General features: G+C 32.4%; 1 protein-coding gene across 1 annotated transcript; it reads right to left on the minus strand.

Moving 5' to 3' along the window:
* Window positions 1–247: 247 nt before the first annotated feature.
* On the minus strand, window positions 248–25583 carry LOC144858723 (protein dispatched homolog 3-like). Its single transcript, XM_078714819.1, has 17 exons — window positions 25479–25583; window positions 21264–22119; window positions 20447–20587; window positions 15945–16066; window positions 14274–14545; window positions 11155–11315; window positions 10041–10168; window positions 9344–9504; window positions 8693–8860; window positions 7829–8176; window positions 5372–5596; window positions 4771–5012; window positions 4012–4150; window positions 3210–3346; window positions 2301–2580; window positions 1833–1999; window positions 248–679 (listed from the first exon to the last, which is right to left on the minus strand). Exons 2-17 carry the CDS (start codon window positions 22104–22106, stop codon window positions 314–316), a joined length of 3900 nt encoding a protein of 1299 aa, XP_078570945.1. The 5' UTR covers window positions 22107–22119; window positions 25479–25583; the 3' UTR covers window positions 248–313.
* Window positions 25584–25972: the final 389 nt, after the last annotated feature.

Below are 25972 nucleotides of genomic sequence, written 5' to 3' on the forward strand. Positions count from 1 at the left end.
CAGTTTGTTCCATCTGTCTATTCTACTAGTTTCTATGCATATTAAAGTTTCTATTTAAAAATGGTTTATATTGGTGAAAGTACACCACTGGAATACGAACACTTTCTACCTCTTAGTGTTGCTTTTCTAATTAGTAACTAAAAGTTAATAACTCATACTGTTTAAAATAACTTAATTGCAAAATTTAAAAATTCTAAATAATATAAAATCATATTAAGATATTCTGTATGAAATTCTTCTTCTTAAAAAAAAAAATGCATTTCTCAAGTATTTGCACTAAAAATTGCACTAAACTTACATACATTAATAGGCTTTAAAACAATTCCGAGCCTGAAGGGCCTGGTATTTTGACGCCATTCAAATGTAGGCCATACAGACCAGCGATTCCTGCACCAACTAACACAACAACAATAAGACTGGACACAACAAACCATTTGAAGCTCCACTTATATTTAGCAGGTGCGAAACAGCTCAGGAAGGAACCGCAAGCAGTCATCGTGTACAGGATGCTTACAAATGTATTCAATGCGACTATCTTGCCAAATTTGGAAAACGGTTGGATTATCGTGAAGCAGAGTGGAACAGCAGCGATTATGGTAGTGAGGGCGCTACTGAATATGGAAACACCGATGCTACTGATTGCCTGAGATGTACGCCAACAACGTAGAGATTTGTTGTCCTGAAAAGGAAAAAAGAGCTGATATTAGTTTTAAAGTAATTTAACAAAAGTAAACACAACTTGCCAAAATGAACCCTGAATACCAGAAAACTGACCCAAATCCCGATTAAAAGATCTCAGTTGTCACAAGTATGTTTTTCATCTGCAGGACTGGGCTGATTGTGATAAATTCGCTGCCACAGTATATTAATATTAAATTGTACACTTCTGGCAGCGGTATGGTGTTACGGTAAGGGATATCAGATAAACATGTGGGATCGAGACCTGTCTGTGACTTATACCCCTTTTACACAGCCAAGCTTATAACAAACCCGGGTCGTGTCCGGATAAATTTCCATTTCACACCTGATTCATTAACCCGGGAATGACACGGGTTTCGTGTATTTACACTGCAAAATACCAACCCGTGTAAATGTTCTAGATCATTCAAATATCGCCCTCTCACGCACGAAGAGAGACCCTAGTAACGGTCTGCTCATTATACCTCCTACAATTTTGTTTTATGGCAATACACACAAAAATTGAGTCTACTCGTGAAGAATAATATCTTGAAATAAAAATGAATAATAAATAACCATAAGTTTTATTTAATAAATGACCGAATAAACAAAATCAATCTTATCTTAATTCTATGTAAATTAAATACTATAGTGAGCGAGGATAGTAAACAAACAGGTAAAGATACGCTGAGCGTTTTACACCGCAAACACGGGTTCATCCCGGGTGCGTCCCGGGTTGACTTGACGCTGAATACATTCCGCATCACTTACCCGGGTGATTTAGCGACCCGGGTAACTTTTTACGTCGTTTACACCGGCCTACATTTCCGCATTTTTGCGTCCCGGGTACGACTTGGGTTATACAATTCCGGATCAACTCCGCATTTTTACTGGCGGTGTAAAAGGGGTAATATTGCTTGTCTACTAAAGCAAAATACTTTACTCTAATTTCCTCATCCTTCGTATCGGACATATAGCTGTTGGTACAGTGTAAATACAATGCATGAAAAAGAATGTGGTACATTATCTAAAAATAGTAGGCTTGTCTCCCAGTGTACTGATCATGATCCTATCTTAACAGCCTGGTACTGAAGATGTCACACAGTATATAAAATAAATAAATAAAAATCAATTCTAAATGATAAATGTCTTACTGTCTTTATATTGGATGGCGCCATTTCTCCAGCCATTAGGTAACCCTCCACTAAATGAACACAGTAATCCACTGATGATCCAACCAAGATAGACAATGAAACAGCTTCCACTGCACCCATCTGCCAGCCCAGTAAGTAAAACATTGACACAACTACCAAAATGACACCTGTAGATGAACAATAATCAATATCTACTTATTTTCAGTTGTGGTATATGTCTTTTGTCGGAGAGATGTTGCAAATTTATCACAGTCCACATTCATTTGAATGCATTAAAGATTTGAGGTTCAAATTGTAGCTTGGAATAATAGATATATGGTAGTAAGATATAAGAACTTTTTACGCTTAAAGTTATATGGTTTCAGTACTTTCCTATCAAATCTTTATTTATCATGTAAACAATATTCCTGTTCATAAATCGATTGATTAAATTTGATCAACATAATAACAACAAACTCTTAAACTTACCAAATATGGTCATCAAAACAATAAACAGTAGGACAATATGCCCAGTAAATATCACGACAGCAACGATGCAGACGAGTAATGAGAAAGCTAGGCCATACACTGCGCTCGTAACACCAATTATCTCCATAAATACCTGCTTCCAATATTCACAAGTTTGAAACATTGAGCCTAGCTGCTCAGCTTCTGCTGGACTCAGTTTGTCAATTTGGTCCTGAATGGCAGCTTCCCAGAGGAGGTAGTCATTGTAGGCTAGGAAAGAAGATTTTCCCATGTAAATTTTCTGCAAAATAACATATAAAGAGATATATGATTATCAAATTGTTCTGTGCGATAACACTAGCCATTCAAGTGTTTTTTTATTATTTCTCAATAATAGTCTAATACAATAATATTTTGCATTTTTTATTTTTTTATTTTTATAGAGGTATGTCTGATCAACAGCTATTTGCATTGCATGAATTAAAATTTACAGGTGCTTCACTGGATGTGACCTTGTTTGCAGGAAAAAGCATATTGGTGGGTCAAAACAGATCTCCTGTCATTAGGTTTGTTCATAGTTCAGTTAATTAAGCTGATCTTTAATTTAAAAAAAACCACTCCGCCAGCTTCAGAATGAAACTTATAAAGCATCTCATAGTATTAGGATAGTTAAGTATCTGGGTGTTACTCTTGCAGTTGCCATGCGTAACAGGGACCCAGTCCTTATTTCCAGAGATGTAGTTTTCTATACTTTAAACTAATACAAGTTATATAAGAAAGTGATTATTTAGAAATATCAACTCTCTTGAAATTGATCAAAGAGCTACAATGAAATGGAATATTTCTTTTCTTTTGATGACAATTTGTTTGAGACAAATATTACAACAATCAATCAACTAAAGTAATTAAGTACTAACTAGGTTCACTTACAGATTCAAAGGCCATGGCATACCATATTGGATTTTTATGCCGATCAACACCAATAGCGCTCTTTGATCTCTGACCTTTTAACAATCGTGGTTTTGGAACATTTGCACATTCTCCACCAAGACTGTCTAAATAGCCCTCTGAAAAAGAAAATGAAAAAATCAGTAAAATGTGCTGTTAAGATAGACTGACTACAATAAAACCGTTAATAATGATATTTGTCTCAGAAATAACAAGTATTGTACAGTATCAGAAGTATTCAATTTTTTTTTAAATGACTTTTTATCTATGACCTAATAATAATAATTAAAATAAAGTTTTTTATCTTTTTAGTATTTTTTATTGGCTTCTTTTTTGATGTTCCTTTTCAATTTCATCTGTTATTATCTTTTATACTTTGTATATATTTTAATGAAGAATGAATAACTATAATTATATTGGACTGTATAAATAATACGCATACAATTGATTCTACTGTATGACTAAATGGCGATAAACCCAATGTGTTGAAAATGACCTAGAAACCATGTATGCAAAATTTGCATATATATATATCTCTATTTTCTTTTACGCATTGCAAAATTAGGTATGGTGAAACTCCAGGTAATCAGTTTTACTAGCTGAAACTATTTCTCTAAGATTTATGACTACTGCATTTACATAAGTGTTAATAATCGTAGGTTCCTTTTTACCACTAAAGGCAATGATTATTCTGAATTTCACAGGTGATGAGATGACTTATAAACAATTCAATTTTAATGCACCTTTTTATAATTTACTGAATATTCTTTCCAAAGTATCTTACCCATCGAACTTGAAAAACATTCTGCGCCTCCTTCATAAACAAGATCATTATTTGAGGCCAAGTCCCGACATATTCGGCACAGCAGTTGCATCGTCTGTTTGTCCAGTAAATTGAAGGCGTTTGTGTATATAACTTTACCCTATCAAAAAGAAGTACTAGCAGTTGTAAAATGATAACTATCGTGCACATTATTTACACATCCAACTGAATGAACTGAATAGAATTTGAAGAGACTAGAGAATAGGACTGGATAAAACTGGAAGAGACTGTAGAGAACTACATAGAACTAGATAAAACTGGAAGAGACTGTAGAGAACTGCATAGGACTAGATAAAACTGGAAGAGACTGACAGTAGAAAACTGCATAGGACTGGATAAAACAGGAAGAGACTGTAGAAAACTGCACAGGACTGGATAAAACTGGAAGAAACTAGTAGGAAACTGCATAGGATTGGATAAAACAGGAAGAGACTGGTAGGAAACTGCATAGGATTGGATAAAACTGGAAGAGACTTTTGACAGAATAAGACATACGTCCTGAATTATGACAATGCTTTATGTCAAGTACACCAAAAAAAATCATGTATTAAATAAATGACATCATTAGATATTCTAAGATACAACTTACAAAGCCTTGGATGTACAAGGTATGTTACTTATATCAAACAAATGCATATGTAGATATGGCTGACAGTAATTACAGGTCTTAAATAGAAACATTGCTGGATTTAAACATTTTAATTTATCAATTAATTTTACCTCATTTTCATTTACAACATGCTTGCCCTTAGTTTCATTTCCTTTACTGATACCATCTATACCAAAAACCACATACACCATAGCAGTACTGTCAACAACTGGTCGTTCAGCAGCATCACCACATGAGTCTCCCTTGCATGGATTGTATCCTTTTCCAGGAGAACCACTCTCATCTTCATCATCATGTTCTTGTGAAATAGATGGTGGCAAATACGTAGGAATGTAGGGTGGGTGAATTGGTTCTGGAAAAAAAAAGTTATTGGACAATTTAAACAAAATCATTGAGTCAAAAAATCAAAAAAGTTTTGTGGAGTGCTATGCAAAAAATATAACTAAGATTTTATCAACATTTAATCTAAATATTATTGTTCAATCTCAGCACGTTAAAACGACCAAGTATGTGTTGCATTTAAATACAAATTGCTTTATGCCATGTGAAGGCTATACGGTAGTACACACATAAAACCATAAAGGATAATAACAGTGAAAAAATTACATGACCTACAAAATGCCTGTGACCTCATTCCTACAGGAAGAGTCCACTAATGCAGACACTAAAAGAACATTTTATCACACAGAGAAATAAAATAATTACACAAACCATTAACACATTTGCCTGTGTGTACTACTGTTACGTTCCACAGAGACATCGTACACTTGACTTGTCGAAAGATACATTCATTCGGATAGGTTAACCCAACTGACGTGCACACTGATGGTCCGTTGGTGGAGCAATAAAAATTGCACGAACAAACAGGCACAGACTTTTCCATGTGACATTCTTTAAGATTAGGGCAGATTAAATCACTGCATGTTTTCTTCTTGGCTGTGAACGGAGAAATGAAAATGGAATGTGAATACTTTTTTAATTAATTGAACATTAGTTGGAAGATTTTAATAAATAAATAAAATTTCAGTAACAGTAGCAGTAGTAGTACAGTGGTAAAAAGCTAGTAAGAATTGTTTGTGTTTTAGTTGACTAAAATGTAGTTACACACTTTTCTTCCATCTTTTATTATAGTTGTGATTTGCATTGTTTACTGAATACATGCAACAGACAATGCAATTGTATTTATGGGTGAATTTTGAACAATGTATTGAGTAATAAAACAAATTGAATATGGCATACTTTGTTCCTTTGTTGGACGTCATAGCCTGAAATTATACCATAGAATGCTATGCTAGAGCTTGTGCTTAGGCTAGCGTTGAAATTTCAGTTTAAAATACTATTTTTGTTATTTATTCCTGTTGTATAGTGTATTGTATTTAATAAATAAGATTATTCTATGTTTATTATTATTATATTTTAAAAACTACTCTGTACATCTACTTTAAACAATTTTTTTTCTTCATTAATTTTGTATGTAAATAATTAGCTTGTCTATTTTTTTGATTTCTCCCCTCATTATCTTTTTTTACTGTTGAACATGAACTATATTATTTTTTTAAGTAATCTGAGGTCTCTATCATACAAACCTCTTGGTTTCCTGAGACCCGATTTCATCATTTTCTTAAATCATTGTACATATAATTATTTTGATTGTGTAGTAATCAATTCATACGATAGATGAAAGTTATGAAAAGTTACAGATCTTAAAACATCACAATACATTCAGAAGAGTATTAGAATACCACACACCCAAACACAAGAAAATTAGAAAAACCCCATGCAAAAGAATTCATAATGATCGAACAAGCATCACGGTTACAAAAGCGCAGCACTCAACTTGACTATTAATGATTTTGTTATGCACTTCTGTAATATAATATTTTATTACAAGTGTGTTGTGTTTTCTATAGTACCCAAACATTTCTGAAACTAGTAGAATTGACCAAATTCATACGATAGATGAAAGTTATGAAAAGTTACAGATCTTAAAACATCACAATACATTCAGAAGAGTATTAGAATACCACACACCCAAACACAAGAAAATTAGAAAAACCCCATGCAAAAGAATTCATAATGATCGAACAAGCATCACGGTTACAAAAGCGCAGCACTCAACTTGACTATTAATGATTTTGTTATGCACTTCTGTAATATAATATTTTATTACAAGTGTGTTGTGTTTTCTATAGTACCCAAACATTTCTGAAACTAGTAGAATTGACCAAATTTCTGCTTGAAAACCTGCAAAAAGTCTGCAAGTGTAGACTTCTAAAAACCTGTTTTTGCAGTTTGCCAATGTTTGTAAACTGGTCTACACTGAACAAACTTTGCTAAACATTTCTTGACAGAGTTGTCTCGAATTTGCACACACAAGTTTACCAGTGTAGGGTTTACATGTACGTATAACATAAAATTGATTTCTTTGAGCATTAAGCTTGTCAAAATCTTCTAATAATACACCTTGTATAAACACGTACACAGCATTAAACATAAAAAAACCATGCAAAACAAAGTCCATTCACAACAATCATTATTAACAAGTATGCACATACAGTAGCAAACAAAATGAAGAAAAGCACAAAAACCAAACAAACACAAAACCCCAGAAAACAGAAAGGGCAGGCAGTTTAACATGTTGCAGTCTATTTCAAATTCCAAACATTCCTAAAAGATTACTGACCACAGAATGCCAGTCTTAATAATATTAAAATAAGTATTTTAATACGTTTTAGCAAATGTTGAAAGAAAAATAGTCAATTTTGTTTTTTTCAATTTAATTTTGTAAATAAAGATGTAGTGAAAAAGTAGTTGATTATTAAGTGTAGTTGAGTAAAACTTTCCCCCAGTTTAAAACTCTCATATCGTACAACACCCTACATTAAATATTCTCCCAGTGCAACCCTTGTTATGCAACAAAGCCATTAAGATCCACATTCTGTACAACCTTCTCCCTGTGCAAATCTCTCCTCATACAACACTCGCCCTATGGTAATATTTTCCAGTGCAACACTCTTTATGAATCACTCAAGCGATTAGACCAACTGTAAAACTATGTTTTGCAGCCTTCTCTTAACAAAACACTCACACTCTCTCCCACATAAGCTATTTAGGGAAAGGTTGATTTCAATGTAACCCTTCCCTGCCTAACACATCTGCCCGACTTACATGCAGTGGTGGCAGGAGTAGTTTCCTTCACCGTCGGTGTCAAGGTTATGTGAGTTGGGTTAGTTACCACATTCCGGTGAGTACCATGCGTGACTCCGGCAGATGGCGGAACAGCTGTCACTTTCTTACCGTGATACATCGTCGTAGTTGCAGGGATTACCTGAGCCACAGCGGCCTGGTAGAAACCTGAACACTGTGAGCAGTGGATGTTACTGCTGCTTAGGTTGTACGCAAGATCCATTAACTGTTGGAGGTTACTATCTTCACTGTAGAAAGTCGGTGGTTGGGAAGCGGGCTGAATTTGCATGACAAGGCCTATAGATCCACCAAGTAATAACACAAAACCAACTAGGAAAAAATACCAATAAATTAATTTAAAATAAAAATTATTGTAATATGGAAAACACAGACAATCATTTTTCCTCTTTGTTTTGTACAGCTTCCACATCATTTGTCTCTTCACAACAGGGCTGAAAAGGACCAGATAGATTTTCCAAAAGATGAATAAAGCCTCTCTAAAATGCACATAAGTTAGAAGTGTACACTGGACCATTTCCAAAAAGACTTGTTCCACTACTAGAACTAATGGTCGAGAAGAGCAATAAACCTGTCAAATCAAATGACGCCATGACCAATAAGAATAATGAAATCGTTGTATCATCAAGATATTATTGCTGTTAATAATCATGGCATCATTTGATGTATTTTTGGATGTGTGAAAAGGCAGCATAAATTGTTATCATATGGTTCTAGAATGAAAGCTTTTCTAATATCTTTTGCTGTATGTAATCATTATCATCCTAGTATAAATGGGCCTTGTTGAGAGTTTAACCTCTCTTCTCTGTTAAAATAAATAAACCTTACCTATAAACCAAACTCTAAACTTGATTACTGGCTCTGCTACAAAGCGTGCCATAAAAACTTGCAAACCCTTGCTAAGATTAGAAGCAGACCAGTCCTGCTGGTTACTGTTGGAATGATCAGGTGACGGTGACAGATCAATAAGGGCCACATCATCATCATCTAACAAATCTACACCAATATATAAAAAATAATAATGAATTATATTCAAAAAACATTTCAACAAAATAAAAAAAGTAAAATCACATAAATTCAGGAAAAGAAATCGTAAAAATCTATATATGACGATATTAATAACAACAAGAAAATGTGTTGTAAAAGTGAGCAACGCAGTGCGTGTTGGACTACTGATCGTGGGGACATTGGTTCGAATCCAGTACTCGTCGCATTGCTTGAATCCTTAGCCAAGATATTTTACTTATGTTTGCCTTTCTCCTGGTAAGACACAACTTTGCGCTGATTTCTAGCTGCATTATGGGAGTATGTTACCATACTTCTGGATCAAAAAACGACAAAGTATAATATGTACAGCGCTTAGAGGTTTCACATCAAAGTATTCAGATGCGAGTAGTATGGTGTCACAGCTACAGACAGTTACAGAAATCCACTACATCAAAGGGTGTGTTTTGACTCAAACTACTACAAAATATATACCTTGGTGTAGACAGTCGTCTTCAATATTAAGCAGTTGAATGTCGCTGTCATCCGATTGTGTGGTAGAGTTAGTGGTAGATGGCGCTGTCTGTTCTCGCTCATGATTAGCAAGAACACGGTGAAGATGCGATGAACCATCACCTCGACTACACTTTTTCAATCTAAATATAAATACATACATATATATTTATTACTGTAACAATTGAATAGGAACTGTGGTGAGGACACTATAGGGTATATTATTGCCTGAAATTCAGCTGATACTATTTTCTATTTTTGTATTATAGGCATTTTGCAACAGTAACACCTTGTAATGGAAAATATTGCTTAAGTATAGCACCTTATAATGGAAATTATTGCTTAATAATCAGGAAACTGAGACATTGTGTTTAGTATGGCTGGAAAATTGCTCTAATAGTGATTAATAACCCATATTTGAACTGTGGGTCCAGAGTTGATGTGTTTAGCAACTTAAGCAAAAGTGATTTATCTGTAAAACAGTTATTTCATTGTGCTATATCAACAAGTCGTAATTTATAATTTATGAATACAAAATGTATCTTCACACACAGTAAATTACCTATTCATTATTACAGTATCCCTTTATTTTCTATACTAGAAAAGGTTAGTTTTACAATTTATGTATAAATACTGTACAAAATTAAAATATAAAAAAAAATCTCAGAAAAATACTAACAGGGCAGACTCGCAGAGAAAATAGCGCCCCCACAAGTTCATTGCTGATGGCATGATAGTGACGACTGTGAACCAGCAAAAAGACACAAGCAAGCTCATGAAAAGACCAAAATCATGGATGGCGGGAATCTGAAAATAAAATGAACGATGAAATGAATGAAGATATTTCTAATAAAATGTTTAAATGTATGTATTTATGGGTGGATTCCTATTTAGTTCAGGATTTCATTTTTGCAGTTAAATGATTCTCTTTTAGCCTTCATTAATGTTCTCTTGTCTTTTATTACATAAAGGTTTGAACATATTGAACAACTTTAGTTGTAGCTATATACTGTAACAAACAAATTAATAACAGGAATATATTTAGCATATATCCCTTTGTGTCTATCATTATCACTGACTAGGATGGTGGATGGACATGATGATGTCATATCAACTATAAAAGCTTGAATGTAATGGATGAATTATGCATCTTTGAAACTTTATCTTGGAAATTTCACAAAAGTTTCAAGATTACGTAAATATTTGTAGACCGTTTTCAAAGCCAGAATGAACAATTCTCAATTGTGGATGCAATTCTATTTCTGTACTTGTGTTTCATGGTCTCTCCTTTAGTTTCAATAGATCTGTATTTTGTACACTTGCTAAGTAAACATTGCATAATCATATCTTTCAAATAAACCCACCTTGGAGTTACCAGATACCATTGTAAGTTAAATGAAGCTTCTATGAAGCCATTTCTAGTACAGGTTTCAAATTCAAACCTGGTGTATCAATGTACAGTATAAGATTTAATTATAATTAGCAAATTATCTACATATTTATTATTGATATATGATTTTATGAAAAAGAACTAAGTGTTATTTGTTAATGGTTTGGAGTTTGTCCCAAAGCAGATTGTCCCAAAGCATTTAAAAATAAAACATGTGTGAAATAAATAATTACTGACTGAATTAAAACGAAAAAAAAATGTGTATTTTCAAAAGGCTTTTGAAAACCGATCAAAGGCGACTCTTGCATAGAATTGGGAAGATTGTTCAGAGTTAAATTGAATATTTAATCATAATTTTGAATGTAAAATTGTAAAAAAATGAAACAAAAGGCAACTAGCAAACCTGTGAAGCCATATTGGCTGCAAAAGCTCCAGCAGTCGTGGCAGAAGTGAAAAATGTTGCAATACCCGCCGTCTTAATGGTATAGCCCATCCTGAGGGCAGGCTCCTTCAAATGTGTGGCTTGTCGATATGTGTTCATGAACACAAAAACATCATCCACACCTAAAATGAGAAAAAAAACAATGATCTGTAAAAACATTTTCATTAGCCCCTTAAGTCTATAATATTATAACCTTTAACACATAAGTAATGCCAGAGTTTAAAAGTTCTTAGTTAGTATTTCGGTTTCAACATAAATGGTCAATCACATACAGTACTATAATATATTATAATATAATGCAGTATAAAATCATGTGTTAAACATTTTCAGCACTTCAAAACATTTAGGAAAAGCCAGAATTTATTTTAGGGTCCAAATAGCTCAAATTATTATTATAAAATGTTGGTATTCTGAAAATGTTTGGTCTCGGATGAGAGTCAAATGTAATGTGTACTAAAAAATCAAACTCATAATATTAATTCTACAGAAATTTCATGGATTTCACCTTTAGCCTCCAATATTTTTTTTCTTTGTTGTATTACATAATGGTGTGTATCAAATTGCTTTGTGATTATCTATAAATTATTCAAGTTAAGTCAGAATACATACAATTTTAATGTAGATTTGGTTCTTGTTAAATAACGTCATAGTGAACATCCTGTATCTGTCACAGCAAATTCATTATTATAAAATTATAATAATTATAAGGCAGTGAAAATGTCAATGATTTTAGAAGCCAATGAGGGAACAATCTCTTTTTTCATGACGTATTTCAACTAAACAGTCCATACATTTAATAATGTAATGTAATTTCAATAATGTATGAATCTCAAATAAAAAATTAAATGTGTTGCAATTGTAATGTATTCAAACAATAATTAAGGCTCCAGAAACAAACATTGATAGCACTTCATCATGTCCATATATGGGCACATCAAATTTTTTTGTCACATAAACTAAAGATTGTTACAATGTTAGTGTAGATAGAGCTTAAAGCTAGGGCACACCAGGATGATAACGATCAATTATAAATGATAAACAAACACTGTGCTTACATAAAACAAAGTGAATTAGAAAATGTTTTCATTCTAGAATTATAGGACAGCCATTTATGCAATCTTTGATAAAAATAAAAATGTTTTAAACCCAATAATGACATCATTATTAAGAACAATCAAATCATTGCATCATCACATATATTATTGCTCTTACTATTAATCACAACGTCATTTGATTTGACGTGTGTGAAAATGTTATTTTCATCAAAAGTAGCATAGATGGTTAATTAGTTAGTAAGTTTTAGGATTCATGAAAACTTTTCAAATTTCTTTTGTTTTTATGTAGGAAAATGGATATATATTTATCGTCGATTGTTGTTGCATGAGTGTAAATGGGCCTTAAAACAAACTCATATGTCAATGCAGAGTAAATGGGCCTATACAGACTATACATATTAGTATCCATATCTGTATCTCAAAAGCATTAGAGAGGACGAGCCAATAGGAAATGTCTTTTTATCAATTCCAATTTAACAATTACAGAACGGAACTTTACATTAATGCTAATGTCTTTCGAGCCAACGCAACAAGAAACTGTAGCCTACCACGCGGACGATGACATTTTACAATGAGTGATCTTTCTGCTTCATTGAATTGTCATTTCGGTAAAGTCAAATGTACACGGTTATCAACCTTTTGAACTGGTAAAATTTACCAACAATCAACATAATAATAGTGTAGCATTCAACTTTGATTTACACAAACCCATAAGATGGCTTAAAATAACCTAAAATGATTACAGTAGAAGGCTAGAGGGCGTACTAGATGGCAGTGAAGGTGGATCTTATGGAAAAGTTCCCTAAAAGATGGCCGCCGGGCTTGATCAACAATTTTTAAACAGATTAATAATAATTGATACTATTTTGTGAAGAAACATATAAAAAAACAAGACAAATATTTAGTTTAAATGTATATATTATATATTTTAGATTAACTATTTCAAGAATACAATTTGTTTATGAGGGTCATTTTAGAATACACGCACACAGTGATAACAGTAGATCCCCGGCGGTCCAAAGAATTCAAGCGCAGTGTGATATTGCCGTGTCTGATTGGTTGATTTGCCGGCAGCCATATTGGGAAGAAGCTCTCCATAGATAGATGTGTTTCGCAATTCGAATGTATCGACTGCTTACATGGGCTACTCCATGCCAAAAGTAAAGTTATTTTTAGAAAAGTTGTATAGAACTTGTACACAATTTGGAAGTGTCTATTTAGGAGGCCTAGTCTATCATACCAACAATGGTGAAATAAAGGGAATTACAATGTACAGTAAACAGTACATTGTAATTCCTTTTATTAACTATATAAAAGAAACCAGGTTGAATTTCTGACAGTGTTGTTGACACACCAGAACACAAATCTTTACAATAACGAGGTCGTACATAAAGAATCATCACAAGGTAAATTACAGGGTTTTCAACATTGATTTAAAAGTTGTAGTGTCACTTCAAATTAATCCAAATTGTCTTTTCAGAGTAGCAATAGGATATAATCTGTGTGATCATTTGTGATAAACATTCTAAGAACTGTAATTCAATTGGACAATAGTGGACATTCCAAGGTAGTGGAGTATTGGACAATATAATAACTAAGTCAAGGTAGAGAGTTAGTACAAGTTCAAGGGTAAAAGTACTGTGTCCTAATACAATAAATTATTAAATGTCCTATGTATATAACATGTCTGGTTTGAATTTGGAAAATGAAAAAAATGTTTAAAATGGATAATTTTTGATTCATATCTTTTATATCTGTAAAACGCTACCTTTTAGCAATTTAAACATCATAACTTTTTTCATGCTCAATATTTTATCTCCTTTTTTTTAATATTTATTTTATTGTTTTAATATTGTTTTATATTTCTTTTCATGTATTATACATGTATTGTCGGGGCCCTCATGAGACAAGCCTAATTTTCTTCTATGCGGGCCCCAGTTAATGTTAATGTTATAACTGAGTAAATGTGTATGAATGAAAGTTATAGCAGTGACTAAATATAAGTACAGTATTTATAAAACTTACCGATGCCAATGACAACGAAAACCGACACAGCGTTCAGCATTCCTAAGGCGGTTTTCAGGAAGACCATACGATAAATCGAGAAAGCCCAACAGAAGCTCAAGAGTACGCTCAGCATGCCCCACACAGTCAACCAAAGAGAGAATGATGTTAGGATGAGTAATACAATAATGATGAGCACTAGTGTAATGATGCTAAGAAGAAGATCATGATGTAGCGATGACTGCACCTCATAGTCAAATATTTCTGTTCCTCCATACAGGACTTTTACTTTGCTGTGGAAAATATAGTTATATAAATGTATTGTAAGTTAAATTTTGTTTTAAATGTACAGTATAATAATCGTCCTTGGAAAGTGACGATGCGAACCGATGGCATATGAAGCCTCTACTGTCATCAGCACACCGTGAGATGATATTACTCTTTTCATGCACTTATCATCCACATGTGTAAAGGGTCTTTCATACCTGTTCCGGCACGGTTCCGGAAAATCCAATCAAACGTCAATGTTTCGTTTTCACGCTTCTACGAAAGATTGATGTTCGATTCGCCGGACTCGTGCCGTTACAGGTGTGAAAGATCCTTAATTGTATGTACATGGCTATAAAAACTTGTTTAAAATTCTTATATCAAAACAAAGACATTTGAATCTGGTGTTGCCCTTTAAAAACTATTTAGTATGACATCAAAACAAAGACATTTGAATCTGGTGTTGCCCTTTAAAAACTATTTAGTATGACATCAAAACAAAGACATTTTTTAATCTGGAGCTGTTTGAACAATCTGGACTCCAAGAACTATCAAGCGAAGAGTTGCCATTTAAAAGGTTACAGTAAATCAATTACAAAAAAAAAATGTTTGACTTAATTATATCTCTATTTTAAAATTAACCTTTCTGACCCCAAAACAATATTTTTTTATAATTAAATGAATATTTTGATTATTGAATCTCTTGAATTGCATCCTTAATAAGTTCAAGAATAATAATATAGCGCATACAAGCAAGTTATCAATGCAATACATAATTGAAGTAAACAGGAGGTTGTTAGAAAAATGAAATAGCTTGTTTAGGGAAATTCTTCAGGTTGAGTTCAAAGCAGGATGCCACCAGATTTTTACAATGAATGTTTTTCACAATGAATGTTTTTCACAATGAATGTTTAAATTCACAATAAATGTTTTTCACAATAAATGTTGGCCACAATAAAGCTCAACTGGCCATTGGCTACAGTAAGAGCCAAGTAGATTTATAAATTATTTTAATTGAAAAGAGCCAAAACAGTATGTACACTACTGTTTGCATAATTACTATAGACAATGGCCATGACCATCATGTTATTACTAAATGTCATCGTTGTTGGGGATTAGAAACTCCTGTACTCATGAATTAATTACTGTGAATATTACATTATTTGTATTACATCTATGTTAATGCTTCTTATGTATTGTGCAGGAATCATCAGCAAAACGATCATACTTTTTTTGCTGCTGGTAAACACAATGACATAACATTTTTTGTGTATTATATGTTCACTGTTGGAGTTTTCTTTTTGTTTGAAGGTTACTGTAATTTGAATTATCACTTTAAAGAAAAATTTGTGTGTAGATTTTTTTTCCGAGGAATTCAGTATGTGATACATGGGGATGCAAAGATGCGTATAAATGTATACTTACTCTGTTGACTGTTCCTCCAATAAATCAATATAGGTGATAACAAATTTGTGAAATTCAGCGCTCTGCTCATCACCGCTTAAACTTGGCTCCCATGATTGACCTATAGGCTTACCAAATAACACCTTTTAGGAAAATAATAAGAGAAAATTTGATAGGTTTTTTTGTTTGCTGATATTGATATTAATATTAATCTTATTCATTCATTTAAAACATATTTTAAATATTTTAAAGGTCTCCCATGATGGATTTTGTTGCCAATATCACACTAGGCTTTAGTAGCTAAATGTTATGAAACCATTGATTAATGTGTATTGCCATTTGATTAATTAAATTCTATCGTGTGTTGTTCAGTATTTCTGTTTAGTAAAATTTCTATTGTTCTGTTATCACTGCAACTTTTTTTTAATAATTTTCTTTTAATTATTCTTTATTTAAATTTAAAGGCTGGTGATTTAAAATCCAACCTGTATTGTGCGTGGTGACAGCCAAAATCGGAGAGATTTTTTTATTGGCTTTCGACAATGATTAAACATGAAAGCAGCAGTAATTGAACAGTAATTACAAAAGAAATAATACATGATTTGTATTCATTATTGAATAGAAGGTCTGACATGTTTACTTATTAAAATACGGTATTGTTATTGAGCACGGTGAAAGGAAGTTTGACACGGACAACAAAGGACATTGGCTAGCCTGTACAGACACCGAGTCTTGCATGTACATTATAGTTATCTGTGTTGTACATTATTTCTGGCAACAGCAAGAGATTCAAACATTATATACTGATTTGTCATCATGGAATAAAGCAAGAAAACATTAAAGCCCCCTTCCCTACGTTTTTTAGATCTAATTTAAGATCACAAACTATATTTAATGTAAAAATAATACTATATGGTCCTATTGCGATAACTTTTTTCGTCTTTAAACGGTTAAAAATGTGAAAAATAAGTCGATTCTAATAATTATAGCGGCCCGCTATAAATCCCAAAATGCATTGCGCACGGATTGATATTTTTGTTTTTCACCTGTAATTCGCCCACTTTTCGATCGTTCGTGAGGCCAAAACAAATGGAAGACTCCTAACTTTTCAGCGAAAATACCGGGTTTTCCCCAATTTGTATCAACGGAGTCTGGCAAAAATAGAAAGACAATTAATGCAGCAACTATACAACGTCAGGCTAGGTATATAGCTAGCGTACGATGTTCGTACGTTACCGATGTTTACCAGCTAGGCCTACAAAACTAAGCCTAGCTAGGCTAGGCCTAAGACCGTCCACGAGAGGTCGATTGCCGCGAGCTACTTAGGTAGTGCATTGTTTCTCACTTTTTATCATAATTTACCATAAAACATACATTTACAAGGAATGACATGGTTTAATGTTTTTAAAGTGATATATATGTATTATTTTCAAAAAAACGTCCAAAATTGCAGGGAAGGGTCTTTAAACCTAGCTGAGCTAGCTAAACTTGGTATTCTCTGGAGGTTTTGGGTTCAAATCCCACTATAGAGAACAACTTTTTTTCAAATATATTAGTTACTGAGAAATCAGTATAAATATCCCTAGACTTTAGCAAAATATTCTATTTTTTTACAATATAAAATCTGTAAAGTTTGTTTTTATTTATACCAGTTACAACATCATTGGATAGAAGCAATACAATAATCAGACTTTACATACTTTATTAACAGCAGTGTATTTGTTTGCGTGCTCATAAATATAGTATAATGGAGATAATAAATATTTCAAGCATAGTGCAAAAATTAATATCAATAATTAAAATGAATATTACTACTCCACACAATCGATTCTATTTTGTTATTTATTGTCGATTCTATATTTTGTATTATGGTTAAAATTGTTTACACATTATTTTAGGATGTGGTTTTGGTCTACGGTATGTGAAGAATATGTTTACTGGATATACTGTACAGTAGTCTCTAGATCATTAAGGGTTACTTTGAACTATTTCCTTATAAATATATCACACTCCACAAACAATAGGGTAGTGTTTCTGCTGCATAGAATAAATTTCAAAATTGATTTTAACAATTATTTTTATCAACTGCATCTCTGTTAAATTTGTGGTCATAAAATAACCGTTTAAATCAGTGGGTGTTCGTTGATGAATATCGTTATCAATACCCAAAATGCAATGGGCACTGGCAGCCAATTCAAGCGTTACTACAGTGTAGTTGAGTCAAGTCCAGCGGCTGTCAATCAAATAAAATTTGCACAGTAATAACTGGTTGAATGGTGTTCTAACACCATTTAACTGGTTACTGAAAATTTGTCCTGTTTCTAGTCTACTGCTAAGAAATTGGGGTTACTTTATTCACACGGTTAACAACTGGTTATTTTTCGCAGCAGAAACAGGACCATAGTTATTATAGTGTGGTAACATAGCAGCCAATGACCACACCCACAGCCACACCTTGCCAATATATGGACATGATGTCATATCACTATCATATTTGGGCATATCACTACCATATTTGGGCACATCACACTTTTTTTGTCAAACTAGTTTTATACATTTACAACGCAATTACTATCTAATTTAATCTAATCATTTTTAATCAGCATTTACTTTGCAATCACAGGGAAATGTCTATAATAATTTGATATAACTATACTCTGTCTACACTATCAAACTTTATTTGCCAAAAAAATGTGATGTGCCCATATAATAGACATGTGATAGTCATATCACTACCAGATTTGGGCAAATCACACTTTTTTGTCAATCTAGTTTGATGTTGTTAGATAAACAGAGCATAACCGTATACTTTAACTAGGTGTAGTTTTTGTATTGAATACAATAACAGTATACACATTGAATAATAGTGTCACTCTAAAAAGTTTAAAAAAAGAATTTCCTTGTAATGTACTATATTAGTGCTGATGGAAATAGTAGATAATCCTAAAAACCTGAATGTGATAATAATTTGCTCAACCTTGTTCCTTCACCCATTCAATAAAATTGGGTAATCCAACTTAAGCTACAAAATTTAAGCTATTGTTCCTTGAAAATGTTAATATATATTTTTAATATTTAATGTAAAACTGTTTCCTTTAGTACATATTATCTATCATAACACACAATCTAGATTCTTGTCATTTGATTGGATGATTGTTTAGTCATATATTAAAATAACTGCACTATAGTAACTTGATGTTATATAAAATTTTGCTGTGGACAAACAAATAATTGTTTGCTTGGCATATATACAGTAATCAATAATACAGGTATTCAAAATGGCAGTTGATCAAAACTTTAACATTTTTGGAGAGCGATGTACTAATTAAGAAAAAAAAACACTGATTTTGATTAATTAATGGGATCTATATAAGATGTGGAATCATTTGGTGAAAAATGATAAATTTTTTATATTTTCACATTTTTGTTTTATATACATAGCCTATGTAAATATGTGAACGTGATTGGTTGAAACTGCATCACATAACTACGATTTGGGAAATATATTCCCTCGAGCAAAATATTCACTCAGGGATGTCAAATCTTATATTTCACCTCTAAGCATATCTGTAACACACCTATCATGAATTATGTCATTCATTATTTGGATACTGCCAAACGCAGGGTTCTAATCTTAGCATTTCACTGCAGTCTTCACTTTTCGTAATACTAATGGCTCATCAAAGCTCCATCCTTATTGACTATGAGGACATTTTTCTGTTTATTTTATTATAATAATCACGTTTTATCAGGGTTTACTACAAATTTACAGTAGGCCAAATTTATTCCCATTTCTGTACACGTCCATTAACTGCCTAATTTCCATAGTAATTACGGGCCTTCACATTTCATGAATAGAAATACTCTTTTTTTTGTGTTTTTGACAATGAGTAACTCGTCAATTACAGGGTGAATAAACTATTTTATATTTATTATGCCAATGCTATAGAGATATCTCTATGATTATGCTAATAAAGTCTCATTTGAGGCTTAGGGAGTGAAGTTGAAAGAGTTGTGGTACTAGGTCAGGATTGAACTCTGGACCTTGGGATTGGAAGACTGTTAGTGTTAACCACCAAGCTACAGCTCCACTACTGTAAAAAAACCTACTTTCAGTAGCCTACGATCAAAGCAAACTCTCAAAATACTGGACACCCATGAGCTGGTCTAAAAATTGTTGGCAACTGGGGGACTGCAATTTCAATAGTATTCAATATATATATTTGGACCTTTTTAGATTATAAGGAAATTGTGAAAAAAAAAACTGATGCTAATTTTATGGTTTACGTCATGGATGGATTAGTAACGGTTGACCTAATATGTTGACACACAAAATAACAATAACATTGGGCAATTTTTTGATCAAAAGAAGAAAATTGAGATATTATAGTATGGTTGTTAATAGCAGGTAAAGGGTAAAATTGTCTGTCATGTCAGCTTCTAGATAAATATAGAACAGTACAAATAATGACGACATTTAAAAAAAACACCATGGTAAAGTTTACAGCAGTTTGTTTGCTTACCTCAGTCCGTAGAAGTGAGCTTTGTTTGTTTGTACTATTCATATTTTGATCAACATAATAGTACACGTTCTCGCTCGACATCGCCATTTCAAGCGCTCCATCTATGTTGGAAAGTTCACTTCCCATACCATCGTACCTGATCTGCAATGCAAATCATGAATCAACAACACAATAATTAGTATTTTATTGTATTGCAAATAATTAAATTTAAAATAGAGTTGTACTATGAAACGAAAAGAAAATCAACAACATAGGGATGAGAAAGTTACTCAATGACAGGTAATTAATTAACCATATAATTTTTCGTTTATTGATGACTTTATTTGGGTAGTTGCCAGACAGTAAAGAAGATTTCAATTTCATGATAACATTAAAAGTGAAGTGTTGATACATCAAATAGTAAATGATTAGTACAGTAGTAGTAAGTGATTTCCAGGATGACAGCAATCAAGCATCACACATCGCTATACACGTCAAGCCGTGAAGTCCCATGCATCTGGCATGAGGCTCACACTTTTTGACCTAACCGCAAGCTCCCACACCACATACATACTGTAAAATCTCATGCTTTTTTTACCAATCTTAATTATTGAAATTACTTGAAATTTTCTAAATTATGTTTATTATGCCATGGAGAAATAAGTTAGGATCACCGACCCATAGGCCACACAAAGTAAAATCTGTTTTTGGTTGTTTGAAGTCAGGAACATTTTATCAGGTTGTTTAACCCCAGTTGCCGGGACGATTTATTCTAATTTAGTGTGAGTATAAGAAAATATCCACAATTTTTCATCAATTAATATTATGGTAAACTTACATTGTTTCCAATTTTACTGGGGTAAAAATAAGTCATCAGAGAGTTCAAAGGTGAACAGTAGTAGTACTTAGCTAGAGCAGGGTCATTTCTAGAAGACATTGATCTGGAGCAAAATCTACTAAAATCTTTATGGTTCATAATCTTCATTTCAATTTCATGTATTGTTTCAAGTCTTTCTTCTGTAAAAATGTTTAAATTATTATCTCCTTGCGCGACAAACACAACTTCCATACGCCACATGGAATTTCGTGGTGGGAATGTAGCCTCATCAACTTTCCTCCGCAGTCTTCTATTTGACATTCTATCTATTGCACTTCCTCCTATGCTTCTCTTTGCTTTATTACTCTCTAGTGTTAATCCGGTTATCATCTCTTTTCGTGCTAAGTTTAACGATTCTTGTCGAATTGAAGTCACATGATTAGGGATTTCAAATGCATCGAGCGAAATGTCAAAATGCGGAACAGGTTTAATATAAAACATAGATAGTCCCATTAACGTCACTGGTAAACAAAAACTGACAATTAACACAACAACTCCAACGTTTACACGGACAAATAAGTTTCCTAAAAGTTTCCAAAATCGGCCAAGTTTAATTTTATATTCAAAATCGGACCTATTGGAAAATCTCTTAACATCAAACCCTCCCCACAGATTTCCGCGTGTGTTTTGAAAGCTGTGTAAAATGTCCTCGTTAAGGATGTCATCTTCAGACGTTGTCTCAGAACTGGCAATTGATGTTGTAGACTCTGATTGGACACTACCAGCCTCATATTGAAATGTTGGTTCATCATCATAGTCCATGTCAAAGTTCACAGAACCGGTGTTAAACTGAAGCCGAGACATTCTACAGTAAAATCTGAAATTCAATGAAACATAGGCAAAAATTAAGAATATAGTTTGATCCTTTCTTTACAGATTTTTCTTTTTATGTGCAATAAATTATATATATTTACACAATAAAAAAACAATAGTATTGGTAGTCTATGAAAGAGACACTTTACCTACAGTATAGACAATCACTACTACAATGGTCATCCATGAGAGATGTTCATAAGGCCCGATACTGTGCCTGAACAGTTCCATTTTCCTATCTAAGTATGTACTGTACTTAAATTATACTGTACCTAAGGTAGGGATCTCATGAAATAGACTATAATATAGTTAGTTGGCCTTTTCCATTTTTCTGTACAAATTTAACAATTCAAATTTGCATAGTTCATTATATTACTGAAATTGATTGTAAATTATTATGGTCAAAATTTTGTTTATTAATTTGGTTTGAAAACAAAGCTTATTTCACAATTACTGTTTGGAAAAAGTGGCATAATGGAATTTCTCCATGATTCAATGTATTCACAATGACAATGCAAAGACACAATGTATTTTGTCACATTGTTCAATCCCAAAATATTTAAAATAACAGGGTACCATGTAACTACAGTATCTATTTTAATTATGTTCAATTAATTATTAAAAAGACATTCTTCAATTAAAAAAAGACAGTTAGTACCAGTAAGAATGTGCAGCTTAACTTTAGTAACAAACAATTTTAACTTTCTCCAATTTTCTAATTTTAAATATGGATAATTTTTGTGTGTTTAGTGTGAAAGAAAGAAACATTTAATTATTTAAAGGCGAAACATTTAATTATTTAAAGACTACCATTATTGTTATTATATTATTTAGTATCAAAATGTTTATAAAATTTCACACCCTTAATTTAAATTAAGTTGTGTGAAAGTAAATGGTTATTTATATAACATAGAGTTTATTTATTTGTACTGTGTACAGTTTAAAGAGTCAAGGAGTGGTGGGGTCTTTATAATAAGGATTTAAAAAACCACAATAGATTCCGTTTTTTCGATGAAATGAGCTATAGTTTTCCAGAATTTAATCGAGAACATCTGATGCAGTGATATACTGTACATTAATTGCTTTTACAGTTTCCTGTTTTCAGTGAAACAATCTGTTTTTTTATCAAGTGAAAGGTACACTACGATCTAGAAAAAAAATTGTGGTTATAAAATTATAACAACAAACTAATACAGTTAGAATCTTTGGAAAAACAATATAATGATAGGACATTGGCCTTCTTTTTTTTTCTAGAGGCTTGCAACTGAATGAATGTGTGCTTTAGTTAAAAAATGTGAAACAAATGGAAATTATATAACAATATTTTAGCTAGAATAATTAAAACTCTTAGTGCCTGTTTCTGCTGGCAAGAAAAACTGTTTTTCGTCAATGTATTTTTTTTTTCTGGAACTAGAAATGGCACTACTGGCCAAACAAAAAATGGTTTTCTGATTAGAAAAAAAAAGGTTTTAAAAACCCATTGCGGTCTCACAAAACCGTTTAAATAATATTAATAATAATTTCTTTGCTGCAACACAATTGTGGTCTCAATTGTACCAAAGTTCAGAAGGTTATTGACTGGTGCTAACATTTGACTAACTCTATGGTCTTGTTACAACAAATTACTAGTAAAACCAGTTTCTTAAAAACCTTTTTTTTTAAATGTTCAGCAGAAACAGACCCTTTAAATACTCATAGTTTGCATAAATTAAATTCCTTTTGGAAAATATCTTATTTTTGGCTAGAGATTCTGTACTTGATCAATGTTTAGGGGGAGGGGACAGTTAAACGTCAGTTATACTTTATAGCCTACACTAGGCTCTCAACACCAATATTTATTTATTTATAATTTTTATAACATTGTATGTAACATTTCCAAAAGACAAACAAAATTACAGGAAAGTCCAACTTGTGGTGAACAGTTTGGGAAGAATGAAATGAACATGTATTTCACTGTTAGTGTGTAAAGCATAGAGCTCTATGGTGTAAGTAATAAACATTGCAAGGTCTACAGATCATGACAATTAGAATGTGGACAAAGACAATAGAAGTAATTGCTGGCTACAGATGTCTGGAATGGAATCACATCAAAGGCAATACAAACATAGCAGGAAGGAAATAATACATAAATTGTCATAATCTGATTAAAATTTAAATCTCATTTTTAAAGTCAAATTCCAAAAGCAGGTGTTAGCAGATGTTATTTGAAATGATTTTTCATATATTTTTGGACCTTGGATTGGGGTTACAAAAAAAGTACAAAAGCAAAAAATGGCAGGAGATTCATAAATCATCTATAATTTCCGTGTCAAATTATTGGTTATAATAATATTTAATAATTGTAAAAACAGTGACTGAATTAAATTTAGAGGCGAACATTTTACAACAATGTTTAAATTACTAAAAATAGCAGTTTAGTATACAGTAACATTGTTTTCACATGGTAGTACCATATTTACAGCGTATTCAAATAAACGGCCAAGGCATTTAGGCGCTACACAAAATATCTACAATTTTTATTAAATTATTAAATGCATCAATGATTAAAAACCAGGAAAAATATCACAGATACCTGTATCTAAGTTGTTTCAATTGTATGTTGAAAGTTCTGATATAAAACTACAACTACTGATACTGAAAAGCTTTTCATTTGTCCATTACATTATCATAATAAAATAATAATCTAATAAATCTTCTTAAAGATTGGCAAATATTAACTAAAAAATAGAATGAACAAGTTTCAATCGAGCTGATTTTAATTACGGTGGCCAGGTATATAAACAACACCATACCTCGTGCTATGATTATTTTCTTTCCTGTATAAGTAAGACTGTTTAGAGTTTAAATCTTTTTGTTTTTGGCAGAAAAAAATCATAAAAATATACATTTCACAATTAATGTAATAATTAAAATATCAAGAATGTATGATTTTAATTTTAATTTCAGTCAAGATTTTAATGAAAATGTACTGTTAAATAATTTCTACGGTACCATCATGGTCTGGAGTCTATTTTAATTTAATAGTATCAATATAATAATTAATACAATGTGAATATTTTGACATTTCATTTTTAAAAAATAGAAGAAAAGCAGACAAAAATATACAAAATAATAATTTTGAAGAGTAGGCCTAATTAATACAGTACTGTAATAATAATCTATTCATTCATGGAATACCCCTTGTTATTGTCAAACAATGTACAGGAGTATAACCTCTTCCCTCCTGACGTCCGTCGTGACGACGGAGACCAATGAATTAACAAAGTACCTTTTAACAACACAGGCTAGCCTAGTAGGCCTACTCAGCCTTGTCTGTATTGGTGATGGCAAACAAACTGCCTCAAATGAAGGATAAACACTTACTGATATAATCTGAACTACTTTACACCTCCTCATCTACTCATTTACCAAGTAATGTGTGTTTATTTCAGGATAGCTTCTGCTGACTGACAACATTTTCTTTGTTTACTTTCTCTTTTCTTTTATCTCAAAATATAATCTGACGTCATTCTTTGAACGCCAACCAACCGTGAAGAAATTAGGAGGGCGCACTTTACAAACTGACTCCAGAGCCATATATTGAGCCTGGGTGCAGTACAAATTTAGCGGGAAAAAAGTATAGGAAAATTTTTTTTTGGTTTTTCTGATAGAGTATACCATATAGAATGTCAGAAAAAAAATCCCCATCCCAGGGTCTTGGGGAAAATTTTTTACGGCACTTTTAAATTTTGGCCTATACAACACACACAAATTCCTATTAACACACACAAATACCTATATAGGGGATAGGGAAAATCAATTAACGGTTTTTGTTACTTGCAGTTGTGTTTTAATGATTAAAATTAGTAGAGGCTTAC

Source organism: Antedon bifida, chromosome 2, assembly GCF_963402885.1.
Source record: "Antedon bifida chromosome 2, ecAntBifi1.1, whole genome shotgun sequence".
NCBI lineage: Eukaryota > Metazoa > Echinodermata > Crinoidea > Comatulida > Antedonidae > Antedon > Antedon bifida.